This window comes from Lathamus discolor, chromosome 4, assembly GCF_037157495.1.
Source record: "Lathamus discolor isolate bLatDis1 chromosome 4, bLatDis1.hap1, whole genome shotgun sequence".
In the NCBI taxonomy this organism is placed as follows: Eukaryota; Metazoa; Chordata; class Aves; order Psittaciformes; family Psittacidae; genus Lathamus; species Lathamus discolor.
Window position 1 is genome coordinate 23708736 of NC_088887.1, and position 22737 is coordinate 23731472.

The window sequence follows — 22737 nt, forward strand, 5'->3', positions numbered from 1 at the left end:
GTTAGTAATTATTTTTTCAATCTGACTAAATGGAAAAGCCTTTATTGAAAGGTTTTCTGTTACTGTATTTTTTTTTTTCCTATTCAAAGCTGACAGGTGAGTTCTTTGCCCAAATGTGTTGCTGCTGTTGAATACTCTTCATAATACAGACCTGTCTTATAAAATGCAATTTAACTTTTATTTAGGATTTCTTTTTTATAGGATTGCTGTACTATTCTGAACTTTGTGTGGAAAAATTGTTTATGAAATCCAACCTGGTATTGCTTAACAGGGGGAGTTGTTCAATGTGAGCTGGCACCTCTGATACCTGTGCCATTAAGAGTTGGAGTAAATTAAATCTTTCTGATTGTGAATACCTAAACCAGGGAGTAAAGAAGAGTGTATGGAATTTCAGCTTTTGCAGGCTCAGGCACTCATTTGATGGTGTGCAGCTTTGTATGAGTGTGCATTCATTTGTATGGTGTGCAGCTTTGACCAACAAGAAACAACCAGGAGCATCAGATCCATTACTGTATGAATTTTATATTAATCTTTTTTTGGAGGAGTTTTCTGCAATAGTGCTTAAATAGGTCAAGGACTGCAGAAGGCTTTTCCCCCCTTCAGTTTCTTTTACGCGATAAAACCAGGATTAAAATAAAGGCGGTGAAACAGTTCACTCTCAGGAGGCTGTAGCTCTGCAACAGTACAATGTAATGGAATTAGGTGCAGCCTTGGTCTTGTCCTCTCCCTTGTCCCACCCCTGGCTCTTGCAAAGCCAGCAGGAAATTAATTAAAACCAGAGAGCATCTTTCTGATGGTTTATTGAGAGCCTGGGCTGGCTTGCCAGGGGTTCATGTAAGTGGCAGTGCTGGCTCAAAGGGAGGAGTGGCTTGTGGCCAGAGCAGGCCATATGTGGCGATACCAGCCTCTAGGCTGGCTAGCTCTGGCAGGAGCTACAGCCAGGGAAGGACAGTTGACTGGTCTGACAGCTCCTTTGAACTTTATTGTTTGTAGGCATTGCAGAGGCTGGGATCCCACCAATCCGAGGACACTTGCAGCTTACAGAGTTGGTCTGCTTGTTCATAGGGTTCTTGTTATAATGACAGAGTGAGGAGAATGAAGGGGCTAGCTTGATGTTTGTTTCGTTTTAGGAGTTCTTCTGTATTATGCAGAGCAGGGTGAGACTATCATGATGGCTATTTGGAAAAAAACACCCCCCTAAATAAATAAATACACCCCCCCCAATAAATAAATAAGCACTTGAATGGGCTAGCAATAATGCCTCTCGATTTGACAGGTGGGTCTTAGCCTTTCAGTGGCAAATAATAAATGGGTGATGAAAGGACTGTGAAGAGCCTCAAACTTGAGGCAGAATAGCTTTTATTGGTGTGATGAGTTAAACTGGTTGGGGTGCAAAAGAAAAAAATCTTAGTGGGAAGCTAAAATGTAGATCAGATCTTTGCAGTATTGTTTTAGACTTCAGAAAGACAAGATTTCATGAAAGACATTTTTAATAGCTGCTACAGTAAAATAATGATACCTTGGGTAATAGACTTTCCTGTGAGGAGAGAGCTTGTGCCTTGGTGATACTACCTGGGCAGACACTGTAAAATACAGTATTTAGGCATGATGGTAAATATACAAAAACAGAAGAAAAAACAAAGTAGCCAAGAGTGATTGGAAAGTATGTGTGTGTATGTATGTGTGTATATTTATGTTTGTGTACGCACACAGAGCTGTCTGTCTCTTGTCCTCAAGCCTCCTTCTCCTTTCTATTTGTATCATTAAGTCCACTGGCTTTAATTTGCTGTGGCTTGTGCATAATGTTGACAGCTTTCTGTATACCGGAGTCTGAATGTGGTAAGGTGGGACTGGGTTGTGGACTGAGGCTGCTGCATGCCACTGCTATGTGGCACTGCCCAGCTGTTGTCGATGGGTGGGCTCTTGGAGGAATCCTTCTGAATTTTAAGTGTAGCTTACAGGTAATGTGTGCTGGTGCTTTGAAAGACCCCCCTCGCTGCCACCAATAACCAGTCACCCATCAGATTTGGATCAGAGCAGAGAGATTTTTGCTGATTGCTGTCACAGTTATTGGAGTGTGCGTGAACTGAAAGTGATTTTTGGTGAAGTAGATTTTCCTGCGGCTGTTCAAGTGCATACAACCTGAAGCTTAACTTACATCTAGTTAAATGAAACTAAAGATCTCATTGGTTTTACTGTAGTTAATTTTTAGAGCTGCTGTCATTACTATTGGGAACTTCGCTATTGTGCTGAGCAGGGTGTAAGAAACCATGATGGTAGTTCAAAGCACACAGACCTCAGAAATCTCAATAATTTTACATTTCTGACCTCTTATGTTTTCACTAAGTACAAAGGCTGCTGTCCTTTCTTGATTGTCAGCCGGTCACTGAAGCTTGTTGAAGACTGGTTGTCAGTGAGAGCTAGAAATGTGAAACTAAGCAATTTTTTACATGCTCTTTCACTCAAGCAACAGTGTTCATGAATCAGTTCATGGACTAATTTCAAGATAGAGCTTCAGGAACTTTTATGTTGTTTGTTCCTCTTTTGGTTTGAGGGTTGGTTTTAAGCCGTGTTGCTTTGATGGAAACGACAAGATTTTTGATCTAGTTCATGTTTCTTTGTCATAGATCACACCATTTATTATTCTTGTAAGTTCGTTTAAATGGCTTTACTGCCTCATTAGTGTCTGTTCTTGCTTCATCTTTATAATGGCTACTCATCTTGCCTTCAGCTACTGTTTTCTTCTTTTGTTGTTGTTGGCGGTGTGTTGTTGTTGTTGTTTTCTCCACTGGGGAAAACTAAATCTCTTGGTACTGTAAACTGGGCATGGTTGTTTGTATTCCAGGTAATAGACCTGCAAGGCAGCTGAGTTGGAGTCCGGGGCTGAGTTTCAGTGCTTCTGTGGCCTGTGGGAAAATGAGACAAAATCCACTAAATGAGTTCAAGGACGTGCATTTCTGTTGCTTTCTGAATGTTCTCCATATTATTATATGTATGTACTCAGTGGTGCCTTTTCCAGCTTTGGCACCCCAAATTTTTAGCACCCCAAAATTTGCCTAGGAAGATCCATATAATAAGGTGATGCTTCCCTCTTGCTTTATTCATACCATCCCCTCCCACCCCGAGCTGTGTAAGAAATCTGGCTTCAGTGTCTCATTCCTTCTCTGTGTTGTTTATGTGGGGTTTGCCTTATATTTACTGTCAGTAACTACAAACCAGACTCCTCAAACCTCTCTTCACAATCTCAAATCTCTCTTTACAATTTCAAAAAGTGTAAAATTAGCTTGAATTAAAATAAATGTGTTATATGTTGAGAGTACATGAGACTCTTCTTAGCCACATAGGGGGCTCAGAATAGTGAGTGTTTACATGAATGCATGCTCTCGTGTTGTGTAGAATCCTTAATATTGAATCTTGAAATTCATTGAGAAGTCACTTGTTAAAGCATTTTCAGTTGAAGCAGTACAGCTTTGTTATTGTTCATAGAAACCATAGAAATGCAGTGAGAGTATTCTGAGTGTTGTCTTATGATTAATACAGTTATATAACACTGTGATTAAGTAGGATCCTTTAATTTTTCAGGGAGGACTGTATGCTCGCAAGTAATGCACTCCGGTCTTTTCCGCATTTTATTTGGTCCAGGCTGTGGTTGACTGAAGGTTACTGCCATATGTTGTGTCCTTTTGCTTCCTTGAAGGAAGTTTGCTCTCAGTCCAGTTGCAGATAGGTAATTACCCACTTTGCACAAGCTGCTGCTGTAATTGGCAGGTTTTGGAAGTCTGTGCAGAGCAGTCCTTGGCTGAAAATCCATGGTCTTGATGCATGTCCTCTCTCTCCACAGGTGAATTTTGTCCAAGCCAAAGCTGAGATGCATTTTGCATTTGTATGTGTATAAAAAAACATTTTACCTACTTAGAGAATATGATGTCATGCAAGAGGTTTCACTTTCCATGACAGAGCAAAAGGAAACCTAGTTAGCACATAACAGGCAAGGGAACCTAATTCTGCTGTGCTTTAAGAGGTACTGCAATAATCATAGACTGGTTTGGGTTGGAAGGGACACTGAAGACTGTCCAGCCCCAACCTCCCTGCCATGGGCAGGGACACCTTCTGCTAGACCCGGTTGCTCAAAGCCCCATCCTCCCTGGCCTTGAGCATTTCCAGGATGGGGCATCCACAGCTTTTCTGGGTAACCTGTGCCATTGTCTCACCTCCCTCACAGTGAAGAATTTCTTCCTAATGTCTAATCTAAATCTACCCTCTTTAAAGCTGTTTTCCCCTTGTCCTGTCACTATGTGCCCTTGTAAAAAGTCCCTCTCCAGATTTCTTATAGGCCCCCTCTAGGTACTGCAAGGCTGCTTTAAGGTCTCCCTGGAGCCTTCTTTCTCCAGATTGAACAGCCACAACTCTCAGCCTGTCTTCACAGGAGAGGTGCTCCAGCCTCAGATCATCTTTGTGGCTCTTCTCTGGACTCGCTTGAGTAGGTCCATTTCCTGTTTGTTTTGGTGGCCCCAGAACTGAACACAGTACTGCAGGCACTCTCATAGGAGCAGAGTGCAGTGGGAGAATCACCTCCCTTGACGTGTTGGTCATGCTCTTTTTGGTGCAGTCCAAATACAGTTGGCTTTATGGCTGCAGGTGCACACTGCTGGGTCATGTTCAGTTTCTCATCAGCCAACACTCCCAAGTCGTTCTCCACAGAACTGCTCTCAATCCGTTCTCTACCCAGCCTGTATTTGTGCTTGGGATTGCTCCAATCCAGGTACAGGACCTTGCACTTGGCCTTGTTGAACTTCATGAGGTTTGCACTGTCCCAGCTCTTGAGCCTGTCCAGGTCCTTCTGGATGGCATCCCTTCCCTCCAGTGTGTTGACGGCACCACACAGCTTAGTGTTGTTGGCAAGCTTGCTGAGGATGCACTCAATGCCACTGTCCATGTTACCAACAAACATATTGAACAGCACCAGTCCTGGTACCGACTCCTGAGGAACAGCATTTGTCACCGATTTCCATTTGGACTTTGAGCCACTGAGTCTGACTATCCAGACAGTTCCTCATCTGCTGAGTAGTCCATCCATCAAATTCGTGTCTCTTCAATTTAGAGACAAGGATGTCATGTGGGACAGGGTCAAATGCCTTGCATAAGTCCAGGTAGATGACATCTGTTGATCTTCCCTAATCCACCAGTGCCAAAGCCCCATCATAGAAAGCCACCAAATTTATCAAGCACAGTTTGCCCTTATGCAGCCATATTGGCCGTCACCAATCACCCCCTTATTGTCTTTGTGTCTTATCATAGTTTCCTGGAGGATCTGCTCCATGGTCTTTCTGGGAACTGAGGTGAGACTGACTGGTCTATAGTTCCCCGCGTATTCTTGTTTTCCCTTTTTTAAGATGGGGGTTATGTTTCCCCTTTTCCATAAAGTGGGAACTTCACCAGACTGCCAAGACTTCTCAAATATGATTGACAGTGGCTTGGCCACTTAATCTGCCAGTTCCTCAGGACCTGTGTATGCATCTCATCAGGTCCCATGGACTCATGCACCACCAGGTTCCTTAGACCGTCTGGAACCTGATCTTCCCTTAAGCAGGTACCTTAAAGCCAGTGCAGAGATTTATCTTGGTCTTTGCAGTACCAGAATACTGCTTTTGAAAATATATGTATACATATACCCAGTTTTTCATTTACATATTTATATATATATATGTTTATTCTGCACACCAGAGAGAAAAATCTTGAGGGCAGAGATGCTAAAAGCCTTCTGGCGTTTACTGTTTTCTCTGTATTTCAACATAGTATCTTCATGGAAGGAGTTAGCTTTTATTTGCATATTTGGAACTTGACCAACAGTTTATCTAGAAGATGGCTAATGTATCTGTGTTGCTGGAAGCCATAATGCTCAGCAGTGTATGTGGGCTTTTTACCTCTTCCTGGGAGATATGATTAATGTGGCAGAAAATGACATTTACAGTAGTAATTGAGGTTCTTTAGCCTGCTTGTCCTTTGTGTGCTGGTTTGTTTGTAGCAGAAGCGTAAAGATTTTATTTATAGAGTATTACCTTGTTCTAATCTCTGTGACCTTCTCATGAGAGCAAAATCATATGAAGAAACCAGCTTACTAGCTGCTTGTCTCCAGGTGGTACCATTAGCAGGTTACATTAAAATTGTCTTTAATACATAATATTTTATGCAATGTCATTTGGATTTTCCCCCAGCCAATAGCTCTTACAAACTGGTGTTGCACTGGAAAGTAAAGTAAGTGGGTTTCGTATGGAGGTTTGGGTCAAGATGCTGTTCTCATCATTTGCATTCCCCCTTCCCCCCCTTTCTTTTTGTCTCTGGTATACAAGTATTCAGCCCTTGGGAAGGAAGGGATTCCCATAGTTTAATTTAATTATGTACTATTTAAATGAACTGCGTAGTGAGGCAGTAGGCTCTGTTTTCTTTTGATAGTGTTTGGACCATCTCATTTATTACTAATCATACAATGTTTTCTGTGCTTGGAAGCTGAAAAAGGTTGTTTTACCTTCTAAGGTGGAAAGTGCTTATGTTGCAAATGCAGATATTTGGATATTGCCATGAATAAAGAAAAAGATTACATGTACTTCTTTAGAAGCTACAGAGGTGAGAAAATAAGCAGATCAAAAGGTAGTTATTTTTGTCCCCTAAAATTTATCTGTGGTATAATTCAGAATTAGTCAATTTATGAGATTTACTGTGTCCAAAACTTCATTTATATAATTTAGCTTTTTGCTCTGATTTTGACAAGTTATCAGAGCTTCCAGTACTGTCACAGAACTAATTTAGGCACAGTATCTCCCTACATAGACGACAGTGTAAATCCTTTTCTGCTTCACTAGCGCTGGCACAGCTACTGAGTATGCTATTGTGTGAGGTTATAAACCAGATAATCTTAATTGGGCATTTCCTGAGAGGAAGGGAAGATGACTGAAAAAGGAAAGAATTGGAAATAAGGGCATGCATTCCTAATATACAAATTTGGCTTCCGTCCAGGAAAAGGGTGAGAATTTCCTGTTAGTTGAAATCTTCCAAGAGCTGAAAGCCTGCAGATACATACTGCATACCTCGGGGAGCCAGAGGAAGGGGGAAGGCTGGGAATAGCTCATGCATGAAAGCTCTGGGGAACTGATTGCTGTGTCCTGTGGTGGGACCAAGGGGTGTGAGCAGCTGGATCTCAGGGCAGTGATAGCATCAGGAGACTGTCTCCTTTTTCTGGCCAAGGATTTAGGTTACTCTATAGCAGCTGTACCAGCAAAGTGTAGGCCAGGTCCTGGAGCCTTTTTAGAGGTGAGTCAAATGCAGTTCAAACTACATGGAGTGTATGTGGTACATATATATGTGCATATATAATGTACCACATTTTGTGCAGCACTGCAGATACACGTGGAGTCTTGACTCACTTAGCTGGAGGATCTGTGCTGTATAGATAAACTATGGAATCCGTCATGTAAATATGAAGAAAGACAGAAGTGGATACAGGCAGATAGGATTCAGAATAATTGGAGTGGATTTCTTAGCACCTGTACTTGCACCTGGAATAGTCTTTTGGGATCTGCATTTGTATACATTAGTGTTCATGGACATTTGATGGTCAATATGCTTCAGTCATTTCAGCTCAAGTTAGCTGAAGCTCCCGGAAGAGTAAAGCTTCTAGGTTAGATATAATCAGAAAGAGCATTAATAGGAGTAAGGAAGGTGGCTTGCTTCATATGTAGAAGTCTGTCCTAAGTATTGTATTAAATATTAGTTATGGTACAGAAGAGACTTAATCATTTAGCAGTTGCATTAGAAATTGATCTCCAAGCTTCAGTGATGGATAATGGTAAAATTTTTGTATTATTTTTAAATCGTCCTATGTGCCACACAGTAGGCTGTACTAAAGGAATATAATTCAAAACAAATAAACTTTATTTGTTTTGACTTTAGCAGTCTAGTACAGATGCAGTAAATTAAAGTTACATCAAGGATTAAGTAATAACAGCTCTCTGAATATGGGTACAATTATGTTTCATAAACTTCCTAAGTGAAAAGAAAAGCAAAAAGAAAATTGGATCTCAGCCACTAATCAATGAGTGGAGAAAAAGGTTTGATAGTGGTTACTTGCACTGTCACTTGTAATGAAAAGAAATAGAATTGCCTTTGTTAACACAATTTTGCAGGTGATAACGTATCATCAATATAGTGGTAAAGGAGAATAATGGCAAAGTTAAATGTGCAGCTTCGGGAAAGGTCTGTACACAGTGAAGATGATGCATATTTGAGGGGATAAGGGGAAGATGGTGAATGTGTGGAATAGAAGGCTGGTGCGTTAAGGAGGTTTTTAGCTGCTTTAGGCAGTTTCAGGATTGTTTCTGAAGACCTCTTTGTTGGCACGTATTAAGAGAACACAGGTAGAAACTATTTAAATCATACTCTTTTGTTGCTTTGTTTTTTATCTTTTTCTTCCTCCTTTTTGGAAGGAGCTGTATCGTCGCTATAACTTCTGTGTGATTTGAAATAACTCAATGAGAGATTAGTGGCAGCTTCTCCACATTTACCTGAAAAGTCAGTAATGTCTGAACCAGGTGTTTGTGGCTCCAAAGCAGTTCAGCTCTATTTGAGATACTTGGGATAACTGTTTTTTTTTAACTCTTAATTTATGTCATATGTAACTGGGATGCTCATGGGTTCTGTGTTCTTTACTTAACTATCAGTTCAGAATTTTGGAGCTGAGTGCCTTAAAATCTTGACCTGAAGAAAGTATATTTAGGTACTTAAATCATCTCTTTACAAGAAAGGAACATCTCTGGGTCTGGTTTTGATCTGTTAAATGTGTATGTCCTTGGGAAGGGGGCCTTGAACCACAGCTTTACACCAGAATACTGAAATCTGGATATAAACTACAGATGTCTAGGTTTTTAAGTGACAGCTGTGCTCATAAATTGACAGCCAATATTTTGAACTGCTAAGAGATTGTGTGTTGGTAAACTGTGTCTCTTCTCTCTTTTCCCGGTTTTTGTGAACAATGAATATTCTTCAGTGAGCCTTTCCAAGTGTTGTATATATAGTCGAAGATAGAGAAATCTGTTATAATTTGTTATGATAATTTATAGTGAAACTATTTTCCATTTTATTAACCATCATGTTAGTAGCAAATACAAACATAAATCCAGTTTGCTGCCATGCACTGCCCTTGAATTGCTCCTGCCAGTTTTAATGCTTTGTAATTACTTTTCCCAAATACTCTATTTCTTTCCTTTGCTTCTTGCCAGACCCAGGGGCAGGAAAGCAGCTTTCTAGGGGAAACAAGCCCTGCCTTTGTACAGTGCTATGAAATGCACAGAGTAAACAAATGGGGGGGGGGTGAGGGATGGGGGATAGAGTGGGAGTTTGTTTTCCTGCATCAGTTCACTTTTCTTGTGCCAATAGCAGGGTTTTTAAAAAGCAAAGACAAAAAATAGAGGGCAAATTGGATTGTTAGTAATGTCCCTTAGGATCATAAATGAACGGAAGATTGTGTACGTAATTCATAAACATCCTGAACTATACGCCTTCTATTTCAACTTATTAGGGCATGAAGTAGCGCCTGCCAGGTTAATTTCACACTGGGGAATTCATCATTCATGCAGTTCTTAATTTCCTCCTCTGTACAAGGCTGTGATAAGGAGAGAATAAGGGTATTTGAATATTTGATTCCAAATAATTAGTTTTAAAGAGAAGCATTGTAGAAATAGCTGCTAGCCAATTGTAGTTGGTGGTTTGTTCTTTTTTTAATGAATATGGAGAGTAACATGAGAACATTTATTTGTCACTGATACGAAATATGCTTTTTGTCTAGCAAACAAATCTTTGTACTTTACAAAATCTTCTCTTTTATAGATTAAATTGTTTTGAGTTGAGGATGTGGTGGGCAAACAATAAAAAAGAAAAACCACTTGCAAATACCACTGAGCTTTTCTCCTTTTCCCATTTGCCAAAGGAAGAATGGAATTTCTTAGAATGGAACAATGGTCAGTCCTCTTTGTTTTTATGGGTTTAATGTTTCAGATGGTTTTAATGGTTAACTGGAGTTCAGGGATTCTTCCACGCTAGTGCCTGCTTTTTGCCTCTGTGGTGTGATACCTGAGCATGAGCAGAGGGAATCAGCTGTTGGCTCTAAACAGGAATGGGACCAGATTATTCATTAAAAAAGAAAAAAAAAAAAAAAGCCAAAAATTCTCATGAAGTGAATATTTAAGAGACATAGAACCTCTTTTATTCCATCTCCATGTATTACTTTAAACTCAGTCATGGATGATGTGATTTGGGAGAGTTGGATTTAACTGGTCTAGGAAGGTGGTGAAGATAAATTAAGGTTTTGCTTTTGTCTGTTTTGTGTGGTCATTTTTACAGCATTTCTCTTAAAACTGAAATGATCAGTAGAGAAAGATTTCTTACTTTTGAGTTTGGAATGGCTGGGCAATATGTATGTTAAGGAAATACTGTGGTTGAGAATAATTGAGAGTTGAAAAAACTGGTTTTGGTGGGAGGCAAGTGCCTCCCCTACTGCCTTTGAAGACCAAGCTTATTTGTTCAGGAGAGCCAACTGTGGCTTTATGTAGGTCCTTAAACCCATGTTGCATAGGCTCACTCATTATAATTCTTTTTGTTTTACAAAATAAAAGCCAAAGCACTAAACCCCACCAAAAAAACCCATTATATTTGGGAATTAAAAGGGCCCAAGTTGCAGAAGCTAAGACAAACTTGAATAATGAAGACTCTACCCTGCTGTGGTACATAAAGCTGGTAGGGAGATACTTTTAAAGTTTGTAGAGAAGCATACTCTTGTAAGTAATTGGTTTTGCTGTTATTTGGCTCTTATTTTCATGATCTTTTTTTTCTTTCTTTTTTTTTTTTTTTTTTTTTCCTAGCACCAGCAGACATTCTTAAATCAGCTGCGGGAGATCACTGGGATCAATGACATCCAGGTTTTACAACAGGCACTGAAGGTAAGACGGATGTCTGACTTGTAGCTGAATGTATACATCTTATTACTGCCTGTGAAAACCCTAACACCCCCCCCCCCCCCCCCCGCCCCTTACCCTTCCCTTCCATTCTCAGCTTTTAAATACTTTTTACATTTATTTTGGGGAGGGGAAAAAAAACCTAATAATGATGGCTTGTTCACTTTAGAAGGAATCTTGATCTCTTTTGGTAGGAATGAATTAATATTTTTTTTTTAATTAGTATTAATACATAAATGTTAACATAAATTAATCTGGTGTTAAAAATGAAAAGATGGGAATGGTATGAGTTGTCTTTAACCTTTGGCTAAACTGTTTTGAGAAACTTCGGTGCTACTACAGCTGGTCAAGTGTTGTTTTCTCATCAAGGTGTAGAACAAAGAGCTCTTGAACTTGCCACCCTTTGCTAATTTGCTATTATTTCTTTGTATTTTTTTTAACTATTGTAAATTCTTTCACAGCACACAAGAATTCTTTGATGCAAGTAAGGAATGGCAGGTCTCTCTGTGTTCTGTTTCCTCCAATATATATCTATAAATAAAATCTCCCTCAAGCGGAGTTTTTTTGGGCATTTATACATGGTAAATAAGGATTTAGTGAATTTACATCATATATACTAGTTCAGATCCTGCATAAGTCATGTATGCACCTGCCCCTCAAAAGCCAATATTTCTGGCTTTAAAAATGAAGTGGTGGATTTTCAGAAGAATTCAGCTGAATGGTGTTGAAGTCTCTGAGTGTGTACTGATTATACTTGTTGAGGGGTTAACCTGCTCTACAAGACCTTTATTTTTTTTTCTGAAATAAGTGGAATTCTACCAAAGTAAATTTTATAAGATGTTTTATCTTTGTTTTGATTAAAAATATGTAAAGTTTGGAAACTTTATTTTCTAACCAGTATTTCACCTAAAAATACAATATGTCATTGATCTTCTGAGCTGCTTGTTATGGCATTTGCTGTTGAGGAAAACTAAAAAAGGGTGAGGGGACTCTCATATCTTGTTTTGTTGATGCTTAAAGGACAGCAATGGTAATCTGGAGCTGGCTGTGGCTTTTCTTACTGCAAAGAATGCCAAAGTTCCCCAGCTAGAGGAGGCAACTTACTACCAAACAGCCCTTCCTGGAAATGACAGATACATCAGCGTGGGCAGCCAGGCAGACACCAGTAGGTATTTTTTCTTTTTATAAGTTTAGTATAAAGGCAAGGAGACTAAAACTTGCCTGTGAGATGGCTGTTAATATGCTGCTAGTTCTTACTTAACAATTTTTTTATTAATATGTATTCTTTCTTTCTTTCTTTAAGTGGTGTTTGGGTTTGGGTTTTTTTTTTTATTATTTGAGCTGTCTTTTCCTGATATTGATGTATGGTACTGATCAGAGGGTGAACAACAGGGTTTTCAATCTTTTTTCATGGTTTTTCCTATGATAGGATTTATTTTGGGGTGATGCAGTAGATAAGTAAAGACGAAAGCTGGGTAGTCTTCTATCAAAATAAAATAGAATATGTGAATGTCTATCTTAAGCGTATTAAGCTTTAGCATATTAAGAGTTGCTTCTCTGTGGCTGCGATGACTATCCTAAAGAAAGAAGTGAGAGGTTAAGTGTGATTTTGTAGTAAAAGAGTAGGTATTTTATATGTGAAATCAACATAAAATATACTTAGTTTTAAAGATTTTTATTTAGTTGATACAGGAGGTCCCTCAACCTCTGTTTCTTTGAGCCTTGTGAGTTCTATTCCTTTGCTTAAGAGCATAGCCATTTTTATGGGGGCCGGAAATGTGTTAAGCATATTAAATGTGTTCTGCAAATAAATATAGGAAAGAATATGGAAGAATAAGTCAGGGGAAGTTCTGTAGTGGGAATTACTTCTGTAAATCTGAGTTTCTTGATACTGTATTTACATGCCAACATTCTAAATACAGATGTAGAGTATTTAAGTTATATATTGATCCTTCGACCATGTATGCAGTACATCTATGTCTCTTTTATTAAATGAGTAGAATTATTTAGCTTCACCCTCAGTAGGGTTTTTTCTCTTTCGTTTCACTAATACGGAGGTGACTACAGTGGCACCATTGTAGAGAAGTTTAGTTAGGTCTTCTTGTCAGCTGCACAATTTTTTTTATTTATTTATTTTTTTTTTAAATTAGAAATGAGTTTATTCTCAACATCTCCGATCTGAAAACTATGTTTAAATCCTTGGTGTTACTAGCAACCCTGTATGAAATGCACTGAGTGCATTATAGGTAGCTGTATTATCCTCTCAGTAAATTGTGGGGGGTGGTTAAAGTTTCCTTTCGCTTGAAAGAAAGCACACGCAAGGCCCCGTATGTATTTAATTTTCAATGTCAGAAAATGGACATAGGGGAAATGGAAACTATTTTCAACAAACTTACCTGTTGTCAGTTATTGTCACAGTCTTCATTGTCATAGTGTTCTGTACTGAAGACTTGCTATGGCAGTAGAATGGTAAGCTGGATTCTCTTGCAGTCTGTGTTTAATTAGATTTATTAGTAATCCAGTAATACAAGTGTTTAGTTTTGTTGTCACTTGCTGTGCTATGCAACCTTACTTAACATACGAGGTGACAAGGGATAGAAGAGGGAAGAGTCAAGCCTGCAGAGTCCACATTACCCACGACTGATGATCAAACTAAAAAGAGTCAGTCTCAAGTTGCGCATTCCAGGCTGATTTTCAGGATTCTCTTTTCTGGAGGGCTGAAGACAGACCCAGATTCCTTACAGTTTTATAGCACTATAGGTCACTAATCAAGAAGCTGTGTTAAAAGTTTTTTTTTCTTGTTGTTATTGTGTTGGTTTTCTTTTTTTTTTTTTTTTTTTTTTTGGGGGGGGTGTGGGGGAGGGGTGTAGAGAGAAAGGGGGAAAAGTGTTTACATCTTTAGTGTCTGGTCAGGTCCTCACTGGCAACAAAGATGAGTCCTTTGCCAGCCTTCACAGTTTTATTTAGATTGGAAGCATGCTATGATATGAAGGCATCTTGGCCTTTTCTTCACACTGGAGGATTTACAGGGTAAGAACTAAACACCTACAACACAAGAAAAGTCTAAACCAGTCTGATCATAGAGCTCTCCTCATAGAGATCTAGCGAAAGCTTCCTGCAGAAACCTGCAGTTCTCTTGTGATCTGCTTGCATGTCATGATTTTGATTATGAATTTAAAAAATGCACTATGCTTAAAATGCACAAGTTTCAGGGCCTTTTATTAATAAGTACTGTCATGTAAGGGAGTAACATGAAAGACAGCAGATGGCTTGGGAGAAGAGAATGGAAGGGTGGGCATAAATGAAAAACATCTGCAACCATCATCACTCCCTTCTGCAAAGAACAGTATTAGCAGTTTTTAGTAGCTATGCTGAGTTGCTGACAGTATCTTGCCTTTCAAATTTGACTCCCTTTTACTATCCCACGTAGGTATAATTACACGAAGATAATTATAACTCACCCTTACTGTTCCTTACTGCTTAACTACCTCTGTGTGTTTGGAACTTAGAATGCTATGAGTCACCAAGCTTCACAGTCCCACAAAGTTAAGTCATCCAAACTTGGGATGAAAGCGAGTTACAGATAAATATCAAAACTTTTATGCCACAGAAAACCTTCAGCAGCTTACAAAGGCTTTTGAACATATGCCTTGCATTAAGGTATATCAAACGTATTTTGGGAGCTTGACTGGCTACATTTCTTTGAAATGGTTACTTAGTTAAAGGGTAAAATAAAAATGTATATGTATGAGTAAATAAATGGATGTGTAACAATCAGCGATAGCCTAAATTGTGCACTGGCTCTTGCAAAAGTGACTGTGGGTCATTCAACTGTTTGCGTGTTGTATTTTGTATGTTAGGAAAAGCTGATTTCTCTTATTAGCAAATGCAACATTTCATCAGCTGCAAAAATATTAATGAGTTTGCATAAAATATACTCAGTCTTTAAAAGCAAAGGCTGACTTGCACAATCAGTGTTATTCAGTATGCTTGCCTTTTTGCCTGTTCAAAAATGGCATGTGCAAGCACCTGCAAACGTAGCTTTTCCATGTCAAGAGTGATGCATGCTTTATCTGATACCTTTGCAAAGGTTGTATTACTCTTTTGGAATTGTTGTTTTTGTTTTTTGTTTTTGTTTTTGTTTCCTTTCTGCAGTCTGCTGGTGAGCAGAAGGTGCGTTAGGGTTGCAGTGTACAAATGAACACACCTTTTAATGTAAGATCACTTTAATGTTCTGTTTAGTAGCATAAGTCCTAGGCATGCACTTCAAGCAAAGCAAAAGACGTTTAGTGGTAATTTCCAATATTTTCGCTGTATTGATTTTTCTAGAAACCTTTTCTTTTTCTCCATTTTGAAGTAATTCAGTGAATTTTCATCTGTGGCTGCACAATGGAACTGTTGAATTTTTAAGCATCTATCTATTTCCTTCTTATTAATTGAGAAACTTCCAGAACCCATGGGTAAAGGAAGCAGTAAAATGGAAACATCTATTTTAGAAGTTGTATTTTCTTCTTATGCAAAAGCTGTCAAGACAAATTCTCTCCCTCCCTTCTTTTGAAAACTCTGAATTCTTTTCCATAAAACCTGAATTATTACTCTTCACAATTGTACATTCCACAGCTGAAACAAAAGATTTCAAGCCCTTTTATAAAGACATAGTACAGTGTCACTATAAATGCCATGCACACCAACTTGAGGGTTGTAGATTTCATCTCTTCTGGGACCTGGCTTTTTATCTCTTCCTCTTCCTAGAGCCTGAGCTTTACATAGGTTTCAAAAGTCAGCCCTTTCCAAGGAGGCAGACTTAACTACACCTAAAGCCTCCCAAAGGGTTTATATAACAATTCTTAAAAAACATTCTGTTCTATAGGTTCTGAAAAGTTTGTGATTTGTTTTGGTACTTCACTGACCTTATTGTAGAATCTTAATGTCTTGCCTTAATCACTGTTGCTTCAGGTGAAGTCTTTTTATTCCTTGTGCTATCTCATGTGGAGATTGTAATACACTTCATTCCTTTTGTCTCATATGAAGTGTTTTATGCTCAAATGTGATGTATCATAATATCCCCTCAGACTTTTCTCATAGCTAAACTAGAGAGCTCAAATTCTTTCCAGGGCTTTGGATGTTATTCCTATACCTATTGTCACTTTTTTTTCTCTCTTCTAGACCTTCTGTAATAGTTCTGCCTTTTTTATGAATTGTGACACTCAAAACAATAAACAAGACTTCAGCTGAGTTCTTAAGAGAAATGGGTGAATTGCTATAAATGTCCTTTGTAGTACTCTGACAACATACCTAAGTGTAAAACTTTGTATTTTTCAAGCGCTGTGATGATGTGAGTTGCAGGTTGAACATGAATCAGCTGTAGCTCCTAGATCCTTCTTGGCACAAGTCTTAGTCAGTCCTCATTTTATAGCTGTGCATTTTATTGTTTCTGTGAGTAGAATTTGATGCTAGTTTCTTCTGTCACCTTACCCAACTCAGATATCACTCTCTGACATTTCCTTTTATTTCAGGGATAATGTGTCATCTCCATCCACGTTTCTGGGAGTGTCTCTAGCTTGGTATGGCAGGCTCCCTGCTTTAAAATGTCAGGAGTCTTGTACCTTGAGGTCCTCCTTTCATCTTACAGATTCAGTTGTTCCTTTGTTCCGTACTGCCTATCCTTCCTATTGCTCTCAGTGTGAATAATCAGTTTAAGGTGTTATCATCGTAGGGTAGTGTAAATGCAGCTGAGATGAGAAAGTTTCTGTAAGATAGTGGTGGCTAACATTTGCTAGCTCTTTCATTGACACAGCTGTTTGAGTTGGCTGAGTAGCTGCTGGGTTGCTGCGTACCTTTTCCCCATCCACTTTTAACCAAAATTGGCATATCTAGCCAATTAAATTCCTTTAAATCTTTTTATGTAGGAGCCCAAGGCATTCATGATGTTTAACATGACAGAATAGACGGTAGAATTTAGGATCTTTCTTAGCTCTGCTTGTAATAAACAAAACTGATGTAGTCTCAACTTCAATGTTTTTTCTTTATATTGTTGCTGTGTTGAAATTGGAGTCTTGCTGCTCTATTTCCATACTTAGTGCCTGTCCTTTGAACCCATCAGGCCTGCCCCTTCATTTTCCTCTCCCTGTGCCAACAGTTGCATCACTGTGATTGTTTATTGCCTGTCCCTGGGTTCAATTGCTACTTCAGAGCTGTCTCTCATGAGCTTCCCAGCCTGCTCAAGTTTGAAGTTCCTGCTCTCTGCCTCCTCCTGGTATAAGTAACCAGTAAATAACACAGTAATTGTTTTAATGACCTAGGCAATTACCAAGTAAGAATCATTTATTTCAGTGATGATGGAAACTTCCTAAGCAAACAGATTGATAAGAACTTTGTTTTTCAGAAAAGAAGATAAATGGGGATAGATAACAGTGTGTGAATTTACTACATATACACTGATATATTTGTCACAAATTTCAATTTACAACTCAGAATTGCTTTATAGAATTACAAACCATGTTAAATTCTCTGGATCTGATATACCAGAACCACACATTATATAATAACAACGTTGTAAACCAAAAATACATTTCTTAGTAAAGCAGTTGATTAATTCTGCATATTATTTTTAGTTGAATAAAGGTTATGAATGCACTAAGGCAGACTTTTGATAAGCAGTTTCTTCATTCATAGAGATTTTTATTTTATTTTTTTTTCAGAAGCAAACCTTTTTGCTTGTTTAGTAGTCATGGCTTAGTTAAGAATGTTTGCGTTTTCTAAGGCTGTGTCATACACAGAAAGAAGTATCTTTATGAGCATAAGCAAGTGTATTGTCTTAAAATGTTCTGTGGCCTAAATGAGAGGAGTATTACCAAATTGGCATATGTAAATTAAAGTCAGGTGACTACAAATTTGGAGAGGTGGCATTCTTGAACCTTAATGAAATGCATCGTTCAGCCTGTCACAGGAAACTCGTGTGTCTGATAAATACTTTGTGTAAAAGTCAGCTTTTGCTCCCTGTCCTCACCTTTCAAACTCACACCTTGAACCCAGAAATCAGTAGGTCACATAGGAAACTTCAGTAGGTCAGTTTCATGATTGATTCCAGTAGTAATTGCTATAAAATAGAGAGTCATAGGTTTGCATTAACGCTATAAAATTGAAGAGAAATAACTGTCTTAAAACTAGGTTAATCTTTATCAAGATTGTGAGAAAAGACAAGGTGATCATACTTTTAGAATAACTGCTTCAAAATTTGACAGTTTCACAAAAAAAAAAAAAACCAACCCAGAAAAACCCAAAACCAGAACATGTAAGAATTTACAAAACATGAAGATACTTTTAAACAAAAAAATACTACTGCATGAATTTGATGTAATGTATGTACATTTGTATAATCTATAACCAACTGACAGGAATGCAAACTGTGCAGACAAGCTGATAGATACTTTTTTTTTTTTTTTGAGAGTTTAGTCTCTGACTGTTCCCCTTCTGTTATGACTCCTATTGAGATCTCCTCTTTATAATCCTGTGGTTTAGGATTCAAGTCATACATGAGCTGTTGCAGCTTAGTGAATTACTGTGTCAGCTGAGATGCTGCAGAAGGCCTTGAACCTACTCCAAGTACAGCAAACATGAGCAAAAATGCATGAGCTTAAATCTCCAGAACATTTTTATTTAACATTTGCCGCAAACAAAAAGCTTGCATGGAGTAGGTTACCATGAGTCAGCTGGTATTCAGAACTGTATTTTTCTGATATAAGTTATGCTAGTTAAGCCCTCTGTGACATGAATCAGTTGCAACACTCGCATGTGGTGGTAGTATCTGGGAGCAGGTCTTCACTGTATTGTCTCTCTTCATGCAGATTTGGAGCAATGTGTATGTGAAAACAGCATTTCTAAGGAGAATAATGTATTGTCTGCATGACAGAGAAAACTGTTGTGTCGATCCACTTCCTGAAAGCAAGCGGAAGTCAAGGGTTTGGGATTTTGGTACTAAAGTGATGTAATCACTGGTAATATGAATGGTAGTAAGCTTCTGAACACATAGGGTGGTGGTATAGATTAAGAAAGATTAAGGAGCTAGGAAGGTGCAAAGAACTGGAACAATTTAATGAAAATGTGAGTTGCAGTTGACCTTGATAGACTTTTGTATAGCAGTGGGAACTTTTGTTAACCACATAATTTTCAGCTGAGCTATGAGTTCTTTTCTGGAAAACACTCCCCATATAAAGGAGTTTACTTCTTAGTCTGAATTTCTTATTTATTGTTGTAAAAGAATTTCACCACTCTGACCTGACTAGAGACTGGGAAAGGAAGGGATATTTCCCTCTCTAAGTAATCAGAGTAATTCCGTACTCATTCCATCTTCAGTTGTGACCACTATTACTACTTTCAGAAAAACAACTTGTCTCCAGTGAGATGAGGTGTTTGTGTGTGAATACATGCAAATGGGTAGAAAATACAACATGAGCACTACATTTTAGAGTGTGATAGGTAGTGTGTGGTCATGCCATCCTCTCATCGCTGATGACCTTTCTAGCCTTTCCCCTGTAGAACAGAGCCATGCTTGCGTGTGACCCTGGTTGAGTTAGTATTTAGCCCAAATTACCTTGTTCTCATCTCATATATCAAAATTTCACTGGGTGAGACTTCTGCTGGTGATTGTTATAATTCCTTAGGAGGAGAAGGAAATCCTGAAGGAGAATTTCAGGCATTTGAGTTGAGCTGTCCTGATACGCTGAAAGATCTGAGCTGACTATAAAAGACATAAGAAAAAAACCTGTGAAGCGTTGCTTTCGTGGCCATAGCACTTTCCCATACATCCAGATAACTGATTGCCCAGTTTACTTTGCAGGTAAGACTGCTTCCTTAAAAGGCTCACTAAATAAAATGGAAACTCGACCATCCTCACTGGGGAAAGCAGGGCAAAGTTTAAAGCTGGCTCTTGAAGATGCTGATGTTAAGAGAAATGTTTCTTTTACAACTTCTGTTCAGTTTCGGCTTTCTGTGAGGACACGTAATTCCATTTTCTATTCATACGTAGCTACAGCAGTGATTTTTTTTTTTTGTATCATAAGTTCAGGGTTTTATTTCAATCCAATGAGAAATGTCGCAGACAAGTAGGCTCACAGAAATAGGGAAAGCTGTCTTGACAGCAAGTCAGCCCATCCAGAAGCAAAGTCAGAAGCTAGGTGGAGAAGCTACTTGGGTATGAGTAATTGAGCTGGCTTGGGGAAAGAGAAATGCAGGCAAGCTGATCATCTGTTTTTGTGAGCAATCATCAGTTTCAATTCTATAGCTCTTTCTTCCAGTCTTTTAGCTTCTAATGTCCATACTGCTGTCTGGAGATTAGTCCCTTTCACAGCTGTTGGGGTAAGCTTTGGCCTTGGAGAAGGGAGACTGAAATCAGCCAGCACTCCATGTGTGTCTGTCTAATACTGCACATAAAAGTCTCTTTTGCACTTTCTCCTCTCTTTCTGTCTGGATGAATTTGCAAAATGAGACTTTTGCCCTTGAAATCATGATAACCAATGACCTTGGCTTTTCTGAAAATCTTGCGCAGTTGAGGAATATTCCTGCTTTCCCAGGCTGCTCTGAAAGCATGGCTGTGCTGAACTAGGGGATGATTTGTGTTGCTGTGTGAGGTAGGTAGGGAATCCCTCCTGAGGAGGGGCAGTGCTGTCAGGAAACAAGGAGATTTTCTGGGGATGTTGGCATCTGATTCTTTAAATAATGGGATTAGAGAGGGAGGCAGAAGTAGGGCTGTTTCATCTTCCTTTACAGTCAGTAGCCCATTCAGATTTCCCTGTATGTCCAAGTATGGATTCTCATTTTAACTTCAGTGTTTGTTTTCTTAATTCTGTTGAGATGGGGTACTTCCAGTAGACAGAAATTTGATGTAAGTGCTTTCAGAAACAGAATGCAGAGACAGGATAGAAAATTATTAGGTTAAGTAAGGAACTTTCCCACATGTCATGAAACTGTGCGGCAGTATTTGATTCACCAGTGCACAGAAATACGTGTATAATTTGGTGCTATATTGGGAAAACTCTGCACATGTTCCTCTGTTAGGAGAGTAAACCAACTATGCTCAGTTAAGGTATTCTTTTTAAGAGAACGTTATTTTCATCATCTGTTCCCTGGAAGCAACAGATTATGGAAGCTAAAGTAATACATTTAAGTGTATGGCTTTAAGAGGGCTTTCAGAAACCATGGATTCCTAAATTTGTCCCATAGCTTTGCGAAACTTAAGAACTTTAGGAGGATGGGAGAATATTGCCTGTCATATCTTAACAAGAGCAAGCTGCTGAGGCTTTTATCTGACTTGGAGGTGGAAGGGAGACATTAGCAGGGTTAGTAGTTGGAAAAGTTCAGGACAAAGGAGGGATGGACTGGAATGGCGCTCAGCAATCCACTTGGGCTCTCTCTCCTCTACAGTAAGACTTGCCTTTCATTCTGTTTCACTTTTAATTTTGAGAAAGATAGTTTTGCTTTTCAGATGTGATTGATCTCACTGGAGATGATAAAGATGATCTTCAGAGGGCAATTGCCTTGAGTTTGGAGGAATCAAACAGGGCATTCAGGGAGACTGGAATAACAGATGAGGAACAAGCCATTAGCAGGTAAACAAACAACTTATATAAAGCAGAAATTAAATTAAAGAGTTGGAGATTGGCCTGTATTGCTTTCTTTTAACTTTTAATTTAACAAAAAATAACTTGTTTACTTTCACTTGTGCTACTGATATGCCTGGCTTCAGGATGTTGCTTTAATGTGTTGTATGTTCTACACCAGAAAATAGTCTATTATGGGGGTGGGCTAGGATTTAATAGTATGTTTCATGTTGGTGTATTTGTTTAAATATTGAGGAAGTAGTTGGAGATAGAGGGTATACGGTCATATTTAAGTAGGACCTACAACCTTTGTGTATCAGGTAAAAAGCAAAAAAACCAAACTATAATTAAGAAGTTAATACATTATTTGTCCTGTTTTTTGCAGTGTTCATTTTACAGTAACATTTTCTTACCTCTGTACTAAGGCTGAGATTGAGGGAGGGGGTAGTAATGCTATGACTTGGGTATACTAAGAACAGCTGCTGTATTTTAGCTGATAAAGTATGTTATTAACCTGTTTAACAAATAGGATTTATAAGCTTTGAGTGAAGTTAACTTCTTGTTTTAAAGTTTTATGAACGTTATTTTCTCGACTTGGTCACGATAATAGTCTATAAGTTACCCTTTGATCAGATTTTTCACAATATTTTTTTGAATACGTGTGTTTACATATAAATATAGATTTAACTATGAAATGTTCAGGACTTGAACTAAGTGTGGGTATAGGGATGTTGGTGGTTTTCATCTGTGTCTGGCCTTGGGAGAAGGATGTTTGTTTCTGGCTGGCCTTTTTCTGGGAGGAAAGGGCGATGATCTGATCCATGTGTTAGAAGGTTAAGTACTGCCTTCTTGCAAAGACTAATTCTATAAAAAACCATAATGATGGGGGAGATTCACCTCAATAATTCTTTTCCTCAGTTCACTTGATTTGACAGACTAAAATTTTTACCAGAAAAGTCTGTCTCTGAGAATATATTACTTTATCGACAGTCACTTCCTTTTTCCTTTTGTAAAACAAATGGACTAATTGTGAGAATAAGCACGTGCCTCCCTTCCCCCCATTTGTGATAAAAGCCATCTTGTTTTATAAATTTCAGATAACATATTTCATGAGAGAAAGGTGGGATGAAAGGGAT

General features: G+C 38.6%; 1 protein-coding gene across 4 annotated transcripts in view; it reads left to right on the forward strand.

Annotated features, from left to right (window-relative positions):
- Positions 1-22737, forward strand: part of USP25 (ubiquitin specific peptidase 25) — a 90437-nt gene that overhangs the window by 11729 nt on the left and 55971 nt on the right. For 2 of the 4 annotated variants that reach the window (XM_065676735.1, XM_065676737.1), the window contains exons 2-4: positions 10911-10988; positions 12024-12168; positions 21487-21610. In XM_065676735.1, coding sequence (XP_065532807.1) covers positions 10911-10988; positions 12024-12168; positions 21487-21610 — 347 coding nt within the window. Of the gene's footprint in view, positions 1-9879; positions 10011-10910; positions 10989-12023; positions 12169-19825; positions 19843-21486; positions 21611-22737 lie in introns of those variants that run through there. The other 2 variants (XM_065676736.1, XM_065676740.1) reach the window with 2 other exon arrangements.